The 15,743-nt window shown below is 37.9% G+C and overlaps 1 protein-coding gene across 1 annotated transcript in view; it reads left to right on the top strand.

Moving 5' to 3' along the window:
• Positions 1–15,226, top strand: part of ARHGAP10 (Rho GTPase activating protein 10) — a 153,419-nt gene extending 138,193 nt beyond the window's left edge. Inside the window, exons 21-23 of the mRNA XM_061993254.1 lie at positions 2,903–3,034; positions 4,389–4,480; positions 13,507–15,226. Coding sequence (XP_061849238.1) covers positions 2,903–3,034; positions 4,389–4,480; positions 13,507–13,595 — 313 coding nt within the window. The 3' untranslated portion in view covers positions 13,596–15,226. The remainder of the gene's footprint in view (positions 1–2,902; positions 3,035–4,388; positions 4,481–13,506) is intronic.
• The last annotated feature ends 517 nt before the right edge of the window (positions 15,227–15,743 follow it).

The following is a 15,743-nucleotide window of genomic DNA, read 5'->3' on the forward strand; positions in this document are numbered from 1 at the left end:
TCTTGCTGAGTAACCAGGAGCTGAAAGTGACAGGCAAATTCAGGTGTCATGCTAGGGTGCTTTTGCTACAGCTGAAATGTATTATGGGAATGTAACAGCCCAGTGGTCCATGTACTTGCACTTAGGAAGCATTTTTCCACTGGAACTTTTGGAGCACCTAAGAAGTCATAGAAAACCTGGCAGTTTTTACATGCTTTTATATAATGATGCCTGCTAAAGGACAGTATAGTCTTACTAGCTGATAGATAACCCTTCTTGTTAGATTTCTCTTCTTTAGAAATAAACATGCCGTGACATGGACCCGAACATTTTATTTCATCCTCGGTTTCTTTATTTGCACACCTTTCCACTGTTGGTTTTTCTTTTTCTTTCCCCTCTGAATCTCAGCAAGAAATCATCTGATATTTATTCCAAATCTTCTTATGAATTACTGCTTTACTTTCCTGGGTCAGAAGGTATCTTTTGTACTTCTCTGTTCTGAGTATTATTTTTAAACCCTTATAAGCAAGTGGTGTATATTGTTCTAGAGCTGATCACAAAACTTGCATAGCATGTTTCAGTTAAATATTTAATAAGTGGAAGATTTTAGTATTCACTTGTTGAAAACTAAACAATAGCCATTTGAGGTACACATAAGAAAAGTCCTCTTGATAGTATATTCTTGAATCGTGACTATTTTGTGTTAGAGACATTTTAATACTCTTCTGGAAATATACTTAGAATTTCTGTTTTCTGTAGTTTTGCTGGTGTCAGGCTCATTTCTGAAACTTAATGTTGGAATTTATTTGACTTGAATAAAAGCAGGAGAATTTTTTTTCTGAAAACATCAGAATTGTTTTAACTTACAGTTTAGTCTATGCAAGTAGGATACTTTATTTAAATTCACTTCCGAAAAGCTTTTGTCTTCGTCTTGCCTTCTGTGTTACTGAGTTAAATTAATTCTGCATATAAGTTATGAACAGAATAAGGGAGAAATAATCTACCTTCTAGTAGCCTTTTTCAACGTTACCATTGAGGATCTTTGTTTTAAAAAAGTACTCAGTATTTAGAGAAAATAATACAAACCTCTGTCTTCACTTCTTGTTTTTCTTCTCTGAATGAAGCCAGTTTTAGCTGAAGGATTTTGTTTTACCTGAAGAAAAAAAATTCTATGGTTAGAAAAAAAGGGAAGAAGAAGATAAGTTCAAGTAAAAGTAAAACTCAAAACTATGTAGGTTCTGGCCTTCAAAGGTATGTAATTGTTGGAAGATGTAAATAATTGTGTAGTGGAAAATTCAGAAGCAATGAAGCAGACTAACTTTCGGAAGAGGACATCTAAGCAAGAAGTACATTTCTAGTCAGCACAATTCAGCTTTTAATTCAGTTTGCTACATCTGATTCCTTCCTTTATTTGGCAAATCTGATAGTTTTGAAAGCAGAGCATATTTTGAGAAACCCTTCTGGTTATGATTCCAGCACATTTAAGTTCCATTTTTATTAGTGGAATTAAATGCAGAATGATATTTTCATGCACTGTAAATTCCAGTTTTCATCCCAATTGTGTCTGACACAGATCCAAAGGAAAAACTATTGTATTGTTAAATAAGGAATGTGCCATAAGGAATATACCATTCACCATTTTATAGTGTATTAAATTTTAAAATTCATAATTAAAAAAAATGTTTGCTTAACTATGTAATTGCTAGAATGACTACAAGATATATTGGCTAGGAAATCAGTTTGTAAAAGTTGAATTTGGTTGTAAACCATGTTATGTAAGCCAACAATAACGACACTTTCTTTTAGAAATTAAATATCCCAATGCACAAGAAGATTAAAATCAGCTCTTGTAAGTTAGATTCTTGCTTTCTTTTGTTAATTTACAATTACAACTGGACTGATTGTCCATTTTTTTTTTTTTTGCTTTTGGACAATCCGCCTCCATTAGGTGTGCATTTACAACACACTAAAAACATTCAAGATTGTATTCCTAGATTTTTGTGGTTCTTAGCAGATTTATGCTATCTAAGAGGTTAAACCTTGGAATGAGACAAACTGTATGTATTGTGAGATCTGTACTTCTGAGTGAGGATTCCTATGTGACTTTCAATTCTATTTCTGCTTAGAAATTGCCTGAAGTGCAGCTCTTTGTTTTGAAGAGATGGTGACATTAAATATTTGTAGTAATTAGTGTTTTGTCATTGCAGCAAAGGAAAGTCTTGCAGTGCTGAAACACTTTAGTTCTTTAAGTTCTTTAAGGTGTAAAATGAGGAACATTCTTTATGTCGCGGAAGACTTTGTATGTTTTTCAGTGACTAAGAAAAATTTTAACTTTGGCTGCTATTTTTTCTTCCCTTGTGGCAACTCTGTGTTCAGCCATTGATTTTAATATGTATTTGAACAGTGTGTCGTGAGGGCAGAGAGACAGAATCTACGTGGTTATGTGACTGCAATCTCAGTCCGGAGACAGCATCGTGATCCCAGTGTTGTAAGAGCTGCAGCCTCTTCTGAAATCTTCCCAGTTGTGCATGCCTTCGTACAGCACTGAGAAGATTTTTAAATAGACTCATCAAAACTTGTAAAGGCAAAGTGGCAGCTCAAATAATAGCCTGCTATATGCAGTTTCATTGTATCTGTCTTTATTAGATAAGGAAAGTAAAATTTTGCCTTTTTATTGGTTCTGTCATATATCTCAGGTAATTTGTCTTAGCTTAGGATGTAGGGCATGTAGGAGAAATACTTTCAAGGAGTAAATGTAGAATCATAAAATGGCCAGGTCTACAAAATCAGCTTGACACTGTTATTGGTTTTGAATTTGAGGATCTAACTGGTTATCTGTCTAATTATAAAGATTCAAACACATTGGTATGAAAATAAATGTTATTCATCTTGTTGATTCTGACTTGAATATATTTTTGCTTAGTCCTGGTCAAAGTCGCCCATCAATGGTCTCATGGATGAATACTCCATCTGCTAACCCAGCTGCCACAAATACCGCACCATCCGCTTTCTTCTTCCCGAACCCTACCACTGGGAGTGACGGAGCAGTGGAAAGGTATGGTGTACACTTCAACTTTTGCTAATTGCTTATTAGCCTCCTTTTTTTCTGTGTCTTTTTTGAAACAGCTAAGTTGTATTTTCTGCAGTATGTGAATTGTCTCAAATCGAGAAACGCAACCTGAGTGATTTTCACAGAAAATCGTAACTTGTCTGTTTTGCCTTTTCCTTTCCTTGTAGAAGGTACCCAGCTTGATTCAGTGGCTTGTTGGTTAATACAAGCAGACCTTGATTCGAGTAGTCAATTCATAATGTCTCTCTACTACAGTAATTCTCTTACAGTGCCTTTTCAAATACAGGTTCTTTCTTTTTTGTAGCCGACAATGTCAAGTTTCTCATCTAGCCTTCTTGCCTCTGAAAGACAAGGTTTCATTTGTTTGGCCTGCTTTCCTTCCATAGTATTTCTGCTTCATTACACATTTTTGTCCATCTTTTGAAGTGTTTTCACTTTTTCCTTTGAAGTTCTTAACCATCTTAGCTTTCTCCTTCAAGTTTTAGAATGTTTGCTTTTCTAATTAGTTGGGTATGTTTATAAATTCAGTCCAACATTTGGTAACAAAATTTCATTTCTCTGCACCTGAACTGCAAGTTCTTTGGGGCAGGGAGAACCTTCCCAATTTTTGATGTGTAGTTATGGTTTCTTGGGCTCAAAAAAAGGTGGTTTAATGGTGTGGGTCCCATGTCTAAACAAAGCGTCATTAGGCAGCAGCAAACTTGGCAGTTCACAAAGGCGTGTTTAAGTAAGGCATGCCAAAAATACTTCTGTATACCAAGATGTCTGCTTATGATACTTGAAAAAAAAATTAGTACTTTGGACAAATTCATACGAATTATTTATTACTAAGCATCCCAAGAACACCTCTAAAAGACTGAAATGTTAGAGATCTTACTGTGCTTAGGACACAATGGCATCTTCAATAGTCTAGTATTGTAAACAAATGCAAAAAGTGACTTCTTTACAGTGACAGTGAAAAGCTGAATTGCAAGATTCATGAGGAAATGTTTCAAAAGTTATAATGATGATTAGTCTATAAATTAAGTATAGTATGCTTTGCTTACTATTGATTTCATTGCTGATTAGCACTCACCAAAATTTTGACTGTGATTGAAAGTCAAGTTTAACTATCATAAAAATACATGTGCATAAAGCTGAGCGTACAGTATTCAGAAATGCCAACAGTAAACTGTCAAGCTTCAGCTTTGGCATTTGTGTGTATGAATTATAAACTGGTAATAATGCATGTTTTGAATTGTAGTCATCTCCAAATGAGGATGCAGAGAGAATATTTGAGAAAGGAGGGTGTCTTCATAATTGTAAAAAAATGACCATAATTCATAATTTCATTTTTCAGCATTGCCCACCGAAAAGCAAGAGCAGTTTATCCATGTGAAGCAGAACATAGCTCTGAATTATCATTTCAGATAGGAGCAATTTTTGAAGATGGTAAGTACCGTTCAAGTAAATATAAAGCAATGAAAAACAAATTGACAAAACTGCTAAAGGGGCTTTGGATGAAAAGACAAGCCTAACTGCTATTCTGCCAATGTTGTTGATGGCGCACTGTTGGTGACATAGAAGATTTCTGGTATGCAGAAGCTACTCAGTAAGTACTTAATGCTATGAGGCAATGCCTTTGATTTCTGGAGAAGTAGACATTCTCAAGTGATCTAATTTTTCAGCAGCGTTTAAATGAGTTGTAATACCAAAATGGTTATTCAGCATTAGAGAAAAACATCTTGGCCTATGAATCTGTATTTTTTTTTTTTAAATGTGGATTACAGTTGTAAAATAACACATGGGCTTTCATTTAGAGGAAAAAACCTCACAAACCGGTTTAGAGATTTTCAAACAAGCAGAGATCCAGGTGAATCAGGTGATCACTGGAGAGAAAAGAGAGCGTTTATTCTTTGGATCAAGGGTGGTCTCTAGTGTGTGTGTATACTGGTAGAAAAAGGAGTATTTACTGAGGTGCAGAATGAAGGCCCGTGTTTAAAAATGTATATGGACCCAATATGAAGATCCAGGAGGTGATTCCTCTACTCAAGACTGTTGCTCCTCAGTGAGCTTCCATCGCTCTACTCTACAGGAGCTGCACAGAGATTTCAAACTGATAGGAATAGTTTTAGTTTTTAAACCTTATGCCAACGACTACTGTAATACAGACTCTGCTGATGCAGAAGACGAGTAGAGCATTGTTTCTTCCTATCGCAAGGAAATTCCTAAGAAAGAGATGGAACAGAATGGCTCAACAAGGCCTAGACAAATTCAGCAATCCTTGTTATTTTAATGCAATTCATTAATAATTCTAAACAGAAACTTAGTTCATAGCAGCGTCATAGACCTTATTACGAGATCATGATAAAAAAACCCTACATCCTTACTAAAAACTAGAGGACTCTTAAGTTTGGCCAAATATTCATATAGGTTTTGTGCAGACTGAGAAATTCAAAGTGATCTGAGAATTAAATCCCTAAGAAGTGTGTGAGTACTGACACCGGTGTTTCAGTCTTTTTCAGTCTGTCTAGAGGCAGGGAGGTAATAAGAGTCATACTGGCCTCTAAAGAATCTGGAAATTTTGCAGTGATGCCTGTTTTCTTCTCATCCACTGTCAGCTTTTTTAGTTCTCTACTAGGTCAAAAATCTGATATGTGCTTTCCAGAGGGAAAGTGGTATTTAATTTTGCATGACTAAATGCACTTAGAGGATATACTGCCCAGTCGTTCAAATAGCACGTGTGAGAATCTTTGGATGTCAAATAAAGCAGGAGTATTCCAGACTCCCAGTTTACGTCCCGCAGGAAAAAGAGAGAAGCACAGAGTCTGAAACAGCTGGAAATCATCAACCTGCAGACATTGAAAAGCTAACTAAAGATGTCTTATATTTTCCAAAATGTGCCCTGTTAACTCTGTTTGTACTGAGTCAAAGCCCATGTGGGACAGTTTTTTCTCATAAATGCACTTTTTTGTTGGTTTTTGGTTTTTTTTTTTTTTTTTTTTTTTGCAGGGTAACGTCGTCTGGGGTTCCCATTAGGTTCTTCCCTACTAGCACCCAGTTTACAAAATAATAGTTGATGTTTCCTATTAGAGCTGCCTTGCAGGCAAATGACATCTGAATCAAGTTAGGCGGGAAACCTTTTAAAGATGAATTAGCTAAATGATTCCTCTTTTTAAAATCTCTAACACCAGTTATTTTAATTTAGGAGTTTTTTTTAAACATGACTGATAGGGATCTTCAGCAGACGTAAAACTGTACAGGGAAAAAGTCTGCATGAGGGAAAAACTCTGATATCTGATGCATAGAAGACAGATATTTCTAATGCAGAACAGGAAGGGTTGCACACATGTTGTGTTGGCATGAGATAAGAAAGTCTTTCAGGAAGCAGTTGCTTCCATGTTGCGAGAGCAATGTTAAGATGCTTTTCTTGTTCAAAGAAGTCTTTAGAAGTTAGGTTAAAGCTACCATGGTTTTGGTGCATTACAGCCTCAGCTGAGTTTTTCAACTAGAGTTGGATTCTCCAAGGACAGGTACGCAATTCGACTCTTTGGCAGCTGTCGAGAAATGTTTTGACTGTAGGACTGTTTTTCAATATCGTCATACAAATAAGATTGGAAACTTGGGAAAAAGTTACATGGATTGCATTTTGGAAACCTAAATGCAGATTTACAATAGGAAGGATCACATTTCCTTAAATACATTTGTTTTGATTTATTCCACTGTATGCTGGTTATTTTATAGTTATTTTCCTTTCCCTGCAGAGCTTTCAGCTTAAGGTGGGCTGTGCATTGGCAGGAAAAAAGGAGGGGATAGCATGGCAGTAACTAGACATATGTAATAACTTAATGGCCATTCCATAACAGTTCCCTAAAGGTTATGTCATGGATGGCTCCGTCAGTATAGAAAGGTATTTTTATTAAAAGTGTAGACCAGTCTCCATATTTGACACCTCTGAAGTGCCTTCACATAGGCCTTTTCCTTTTTGTGCTAGGCACCCTTGTGTCTATGCTGAGAATCAGATTCTAGTGAGTCAATTCAGGCTCTTCAGTTACTCAATTTAAATTCCCACATGCCCTAATAAAGCCCCCAAATGAAAAATTAAAGTAATAATACATCAATTCTGCAGCTCTACCAATAACCTTAACTATCAAAGTGACAACGCATCAATCAAGTTGACATACAGCTAGTATCAACCATTAAAGTAACTGTTAAATTAATGTCTACTAAAAAGTGCTGCTTCCATTAGTGAGGATTTTATCCGTCTCTCCTTTCTCCACCCTGCCTCTCACTTTTCTAATCTTGTCTCACCTCTCACTGCTTGTTTGTTGAGATTTTTCCTTTCTCTTCCTTCTATTTCCCACTTTGTTTCCGTCTTTTTTTTTTTTTCATTTCCCTCCCCTGTTCTTCTCTTTCATCTCTCTTGGTCCATAGATGTTGATTGCAGCAGTTCTCTCTTACCTATTATTATCCTGGATGAATCTTTCTGGCTGCTCTAGCCTGAGACAGGATAATGGCATTTAGTGAAGTACAGTCTCTCACCTGTCACAGCTGCTAAATGTGATATTGGTGCAAGAAGGTAAGAGTTTAACCTTTACTCCTGTCTCTATGTCCTGTTTCTAAATGGGAAAAAAAACCAAAAATGTATCCATTTATGTCTCAGGCTGACAAAGTGAGATTTACTAATATTTTAAATTAAGCTTTGCATCACCTGATAGGAATCTATATAGAATCTTTACATTTACATAGAGGTGTTTTCAGTATTGCATGTATGTTCTGCTAACCCAAGTCCCACAGTCCTTCCATTAAAGTGTCACAGAATATAAATGCTAAGGTCCCGTCTGGTAAGTTAAAAAAGAAAAGGCAAAAAGTTTTCTATATAATTGAATTGTGTAAGAAAATGAATAATGTAATCTGAACAATATCCACTGGATTTAAAAAGAAAAAAAAAATCTTCAATTCAATTTACCTTAGGCTGTGCCAATATTTTTATTTCCCAGTTGCTGCAGGCTATATTATTGACAGCACATAACAATATAATTCGAGTGGCTAGAGGCAAACCTTGAAGAGTTTGCAGCTGGATAAGGGCACATATGGGAAGAAGCAGAGTATGATCTGAAATTGAGAGACGTATGCTGGCTGTATATTTTTGTTGTTGTTAAAGCAGATCTTCCCAATAACCATGGAAAGAATAGTCAGACTGCTTGGTATTGAAACCTTGCCAGCCTTGGAGCCAAATGTTATTAAATTTCTGGTTCTTGAAAGAGACTGCTTAGAAGTCAGTAAATGGGAATTTCACTAGGGACAAGTGTTCTAGATAGGGTAAATGGTGTTTACACAACAAAATTCCTTGGCAGTATTGCTAGCAGAAAGGCTTCCTGAAAACTTGTCAAGATAGTTCTCATCAAAGCTTTTTACAATTTCTAAAATTGGGGTTTAGGGGAGAAATCTGAGAAAGTATTTTGTTATAATAATTTTCATCAGAAAACAGCTGTCCCCACCAAGCACAGCAGGAACACAAAAAACCTTGTTCACACAGCCATCGCCATCTCTCTCTGTCTTTCCTAGTGTAACAAAGTGCCAGCCTTAGTTTATGTCCCTGATTTTGACTCCAAGGCACTCATTCGTGCAGTGGCTTCTCAACTGTCTTTCCTTAGAGTACAGACAAATGATGGATTTACATCAAAAAAAGAAGTACTACTCCCAAAATTCTATGTGCCACTGTATGTGCAAACAATTCTTTTTTTGAGGTAAAAATAAGGATGAAGCTACTTCTTTGTGCACCTTGTGTCTGTGGATTTCAAAGCATTTGAATGCATTCATTGTGCATTAATTATCTCTGATTTCCACTTGGAGAAACTGAGTGAGCAGGCTGTGGACAGATCTAGTTTTCAGGTACCTCTGTACTGTTTTGAGGTAGTTACCTCAAACTGCTGCTGACAGTTCAATCACTTCACCAATAAAAAATACCAGATCAACATTACAAAATTCCTACTGATTTTGTTAGAAGTTTTTAAAAGTCACTGAAGGTATTTTGACCTTAACCACTCTGACTTTGCTCCTGTCAGCAGTGTTGTGGAAACAGTGGTCTTTGAAAGAGAAATGTTGAAGTGGAAGATGTTTAAATTGATGCATTTTACTTTGTAGTTGGTGTGTGTGGGACTGTCAGAGATGTTCAGCTGTCAGGTGGAATGGGAATCAACTCAGGAGAAAGACCCCAATGTCTCAATGTCTACACACAAGTTACCAAGTTATAGCACAGTGAACTCTCCAACAACTTGGCTGACCCACCGCTTGCCTCTGTTTCAGAGGGAGCCAAATTATACTTTAGGTGCTCTCTCTATTAATTGTACTGACTAGACCTCCACTAGCTGTTATAGGAGCTTCTATATGGGGAGGCCTCAAGTCTGAATTCCACCTTTGATAATTTGTCGTGGTGTATCAGCGTGCTTGCTTTTGTTGACATGCTTGAGCCCTTATAGGCAGACCAGTTTATTTGTGGTCACACAGTAAATCTCTAGCAGAGTCAGGAAGAGGACCCCTTGTGTCCTGTCCACAAGATAATTCTGCTTTTCACAACATACTTAAGGGAAACAGCAATTTTTTACATTTCAAATTCCTTACTAACCCTAAGCCAAGCTTGCTAAATGTTTGTATATTTCTGCAGTTAACTTTACCCAGAGGGATTGTTTCAATAGCTCATAGGGATTTCTACGCACAGAGGGCTTGAAAGCATTAGTTTAATTTCTTGGTGAAAAACTGGACAGCATGATTGAGTTCTATGGGAGTGTATTCTGGTTTTGTGGTGGTTTTAGCAGTGAATTTTTTTTTGTGTTGCAGATAAAATACAGTCCTCATTTATCTAGCTTGTCAGGGTAATCACTTTTTTTGGTGAAGAGGTCCATCAGAAAGGCCTTCACAAAGGCCTTCTTGTGCCAGGCACCATACAAGTTAGGTTGCCTCCCCCATTTTTGTTTCCTCCCAAAACAGCTAGTTTCAACAAAAGTGTGGAAATTAGTGTGAATCGGTGTCTGATTCAGCCCCTAGGCAGTGAAGTAACACCACTGTGGAGCCTTACTAGTCTCATTTCTAGTCAAGACTTGTGAATCTTTTAAGCTGATGAAGCAGAACAAGATCTTCTTATAGCATTGGGTCTTCAGGAGGAGCTGCTTGCAAATTCCATGTATTTGCAGTTAGATAATCATAACCTCGGCAATGTTGAAGCTACTTCCTATGGAGAATACAGAAAAGTAAGAAGAAATGCCGCAAATGCCAAGTCAACCTCATTGTGCTTCTTGATTAGATGAAATCAGAGCAGCTTTTCCTTAGAGCTCTCCTTGCAAGTTAAAAGTTTGTTGATTTTCTCCATTTGAGTTAGTGTGATTGTTCTGTAACACCTGCCATCATTACCGAGGGTCAGAGACCTTCTCCTTCTCTACACTGTGCCTCCACTTGAGTGAGACTGCTGAAAGGGCAGTCTTGTAGCAGGTATTGAGGAAGCCGCCATCTCAGTCTAGGCTCTCAACTTTGCTGCTATTTCCACTGTCCTAAAAGGTGATGGCTTTTGGTGGTGGTTCCTTGATTTGTCTCATTGTGCAGTCTCGCTATATATGTTTGTTTAGCCTTGCTAAAAATAGTGAATCTTTAGTTCTCTGCTCTGTGTCTTTTACACTAAAACTATTCCTGCTCCTAGATCACGTAAGACTTAGTCCTATGGGATGCTTGGTCCAATAATGAGTTGTAGTTTTAAAGCCAAATGTGTGGTTTCTGCAGCAAAGTATTTTTAAGTAAGGCAGGTCTGAGAAAGTGCTAAGAACTGTAATCATTGTTGACAGAGAAGAAATGACAGAAAGGGGACACCACAGCACACCTCTTGAGCAGGATATTTTTTCAGAAATAGCCCATGTCCTGGGTTTAGGAAGAGCTGGGCACAATAGCAAGATGTCTTTTGTGTGTCAAAGTGTTTTTTATTTTAAATGAACACTGTTGTACACTAAACTTTGGAAATGGATTAGCAAAGAAAACAGGATCATTAGAGCTTAAAGCAGCTTTACAGCTTCCCCAGTAATATCATTTCCCTACAGAAGAAATGAATGATGTACGCAGGTATCTTAAACCCTTCTTGTGTAAGGTGATTTGGATGGGGGCAGAAGTCTCACCCGATGTGACAGTCACTGCCACTGCTGAATAATAATAAGTACTTCTTGGTATGTTTTTTTTAAAAAGACTGATCTCTAGAAATGTTGCTCTTGCTCCGAGTGTTCTTTCTCCAGTCTTCATGGAGTCTTCAAGAAGAAACTTCTGCTAACATACACATACAATATTTAATTTTGCAAGCACATCTAGTCTTCTGGGCTGAAAATGGTATTTATCACTCAAGTCCAGTTACTTGGCTATCATGCATTCTCTCTTCATGTGCTGCAGTGTGCAGAGCTCAGTATTACATTAATAACCCTATTCAGAAAGCATTTATTTTGAAATTTGCTGTTGTGTCAAGCCAAGGAGTTCAGTGTAAGTTTGAGCATTTCTTTCCCTAGGTAAATTTAAATTTCAGTGTGATCTCCTCAGATGAGGGCTGCCCTCATTTTGAAGAGGCCTTTCATTTCTAGACACTCACACGCCAGTAATATCTAACCCAGCTCTAATACAAGTTGAGATCGAGCTCTGGAGGACAACTAGAAACTTCCTACTTCCAGGTTTCCTGTTTTTTTCTGCCTCATCTCTTAGTTTTTGGAGCTTGTTTGCAGCAGTACTCGTGTGCTCTGTAGGCAGTGGGGAGACTTCAGGGAGAGGTTTGGCTGCCCACGAGAGCTGCTGGCGTGTTCGCTGGGAAGGGTAGAATTACAGCTGCTGCGCTGGAGCTTTGGGAGGGAGGTTTGTGGTGGTGTCAGCCTCGCAGTTTCAGCTGCATGTGTACTCTGTAATTGTGGAGTAAAAATGACAAAGGGAGAGGAGGGCTTACTAATTACTAATAGTAATGTAAGTTACTGTATGTGCAGAGATCCTAAAAGCTAATTTTCTTTGTGGGTTGTTTTTTTTTTCTTGGTTTTGGCTTTTTTTTTTTTTCCCTTTGGAATCTTTCTGTTGAATATATTCACTGTAAATATAAGCCCAGACTTTTGTTCTGAATCTAAACTATCGGTATCATTTACAAGCACTTTTGTTTTCTGGATTTCTTGGAGGTATAGCTGTTGTTTAAACTGTGGTTTCTAGGCACAGCTTCTAGCTTTATGGACTGATAATAATAGGAAACAAGGGGAAAGTATCTTTTAAGTGCTCAAATTTAGAGCTTTACAATGCTTTTGAATGGCAGACTTAACATGTGGCACTCTCTTAACTGTTATTTCCCTGATCTGTAGATGGCTACAAATATCATATTGCCCCATGTGTCGATGTGTTTTAAATAACGCATTGACATGGCTGGCAGCATGTTTCAGCATTTGTCTGAGCTCTTCCCTAAATGATGTCTGCCTCAGAAGCACTGTGAGGATAAATTAATATGGTACGGAATATCATAGGTTGCTAAAAGTGTGAGATTTTACACTTACATAGGTAAGTAGGTACTTGTATCATATAAGAAATTAAATAGGAGAAACTGAGGACTTTTTAGTCCGTTTTCCAAAGAAGAAAGGCTTATATTGCTTTTCAAACTTACTGTCAAATGTGGTCAAAATGTATATAGGAAACCAGATGTCATTAGCACTTTTGCTCACAGAAAAACTTGTGGGGCATTTAAGAGTTTGAGCTGTATTTTACATTCACGGATCATCTTGCGTAAAATTTGGGATCAGCAGAGGAAAACACTCAGGATGGCAATAAGTAGCAAGATGTGGCATTCAAGCCTTTCCTTTTTGTTGTGAAGAGCACAATATATTTGAATTTCAGAGAGATGATTTAACCAGAAGAATGATTCAGATTTTGTCCATCAGTCTCTTCCAACAGCAGCTCTACTCTGAAGAGATGATGCCTGGAGTGAGATCTGTCTCATTTCTGCTTCCCCTATAATCCTTTACATGCTCAGTTCTCAGGCAGAGTAAGGTACTATGTCATTTTTTTTCCTGTGGCCCTGAGCTTCCAGATTCATCACCTTCTGCTCAAGACAGGTTTTTGTTCATTGCTTTGCCACCCCAGCTACTGGAATTGCTTCCCATTCTTTGATATAAATTCTAACATCTCCCCAAAGGTATCTAGACTTTCTATTTTATAAACCTGTCCTAAGTTCCATAAACTGTTTCCTTAATGAAGCCTCCTGCACCTAAAAGCTATTTCACCATGTATACTTTGCATTAGATGGTTTCAAGCACCTGTGTTATGCAGGTATTTAAATTCAGTCAATAATCCTCTTCATCTTTCCTAAAGTGCTCAATGCAGAAGACTGAATGTTTTTAGGGGTGCTTTGCCTGGTGTAATGGAGCTAAAGCTAAAAGTATTAATTCAAGCATTAAAAAGTGGGGGTTTTTTTCCTTTTTCTTTTGCAGTGCAATTTTCCAGAGAACCAGGATGGCTAGAAGGCACACTAAATGGCAAGAGAGGACTTATTCCACAAAATTACGTTCAGTTTCTATAGCTTTGCGCATTTGAAGGCCAAGAAGGTGTACATGGTATCCATGGATTTTTGTTATAGTCACTTCTCTCTACTTCTGTGACTGCTTTTAATCAACGAAGAGCCTGACTATGGGTTGAAGATCCTAATCTGTACAGAGACGTGAAGCATTGCCAAATATGAACTGCAAAAAAAGATTCTTTACGGGCTGGAATGGGTGGGGAGACAAGATAAGGGGGATGGAGGGAAAGGTTAATGTCTTAATAGGGTGCTTTTCTCAATTATAAAGAGCAGTAGTGGCATGTTTGCAAGATAACTAGCATTTTAAGTAAAATATTTGGTTGATCTGTGACTTGAAGAAGATCTTTATGAACTTACGTGTCCTGAAGATTATGCATCGATAACCAGCATTTTTAACACAATATTACTGGGGTTTGGAAAATACACGACAGAAAAGCTGTCATGCTGACAATTAAATTATATTTCAAAGTGGAGTAGACAGTAGGGAACGGACACCAGCAGGTAAAATAATAGGTAACAAGACATGACATTTTTCAAGTGTCTTCAAAGAACATATTAATTTGTTGCGTGTATGATTTCATTTATTTTATAAAGGTGAGACACATGAACTTTTATTACAGGTTCCTACATGTCATGGTTCCTTTGCTACACAAAAATATCACTGTAAATGCAATAAAATGTTATTTGCTGTTTGACCTAAGTCATTCCTATGTTGGAGAATATTTTGTGCTGGTTCTGTAAATTTTGACATGAAATAACTCTTGGCAGCTGTATGCAGTCAGCCTCAAGCAGACTCCAAAATGGATGAGGAACTTCCCTCACTTTAGTTAAGCAACTTTGCCGGCTCAAGCCAAAAGGAAAAGAGAATCTCTGGCTATGATCCTTATGCATCCTGGAGGCATCTCACATTTTATCAGTTGTCTGTCTAGCTCCTTCTTGAGCTTCCCTTTCTTTTTCCCTGTAACTGCCAATTGTAAGGTCTTAACGTGATACTTCATTGTATCAGAATCCTCAAGTAGCTGCCTCTTAATTTGTTAAACTGTTTTGAGTAGTGAGAGAGTTAGTTATCTGTGGTCATAGAAAAAGCTTCCAGAAATCTTGTGGTGTATAAACCTGTGCCTTGTGATTAAAGAAGAAAACAGTTAGGTATTATTTTTCTCTTCTTCAAGTTGGACCCTCTGGGAGGCAGTGCAGAGGATGCAGGAAAATATGACGGGATAACGTGCTAATACAGGCTCGCTTATTTGTTAAATTCGCCTCTGTGGATTTTGAGTCACTTACTGCAGATATACTTAGCTGGCAAGTTTTTCTAACTAATGTGATTAGTAAACCAGTTAATGGTTAATGCTGCCTTAAGGCTGGGATGACTTTTTTCCCCTTAAGATTTAACTCCATACCATTATTTTGTTCCTTTGCCCAGACTGCACAGACCATTGGAGTATGCACAAATCATTTCCAGATGGAGAAGTGGTGGGCCAAGTCAGTACAGCTCTCCAGCACTAAACATCATCGTTTGGAGCAGTTTCCTTGGGTGTATTCTCATGGTATTTGAGCAGTGACTCTCCGCCATACAGCTTTTAGGCAGTTCTTGTCTTGGCACAGTGGCTAAGTGACCCAAGCACTTCAGATGACTTTTGGACCTTGTTGAAGGAGATCAAGTTCTCTCACTTGCTCCTTGACTCAGGATTAAGGAAATGTTTGCAGCAGTACCTGCAGCAGCAGCCGGCAGCTTTCCTTCATCAGGGTGGTTCTCATGGCAGAGCACAATTCTGGCTGGCTATGGGGTCACCTGGGCCCACAGCTCTCTCCATGCACTCATTTGTGGCCTTGAAGAGTCATTATGGAGGCAGGATGGTGTTTTTGTGGCCAGGCTCGGTTTTCACAGCCACCAGTTGGCGAAAAGTGTTGAGAGAAGCGGGAGAATGTGAATCCTTGGTATTAGCCTAGAAGGCGTGGCAGGTAGGTATGCTGGCTTGGCAGAGAGCAGAGCTGTGGTAACTTGAAGCTTAAAAAGCTTTGTGAGGCGGTTCCATCTGTTTTGTCATTGCTTGAAACGTGCAGTGCATGTTTGATCTTGTTCTGGCTGTTGTCTTCCAAAATTCTCAGTCTATTTCTCAGCTCTGTGGTTTGGGTTGTGGTTTGGTTTTTGTT

Source organism: Colius striatus, chromosome 3 (assembly GCF_028858725.1).
Source record: "Colius striatus isolate bColStr4 chromosome 3, bColStr4.1.hap1, whole genome shotgun sequence".
In the NCBI taxonomy this organism is placed as follows: Eukaryota; Metazoa; Chordata; class Aves; order Coliiformes; family Coliidae; genus Colius; species Colius striatus.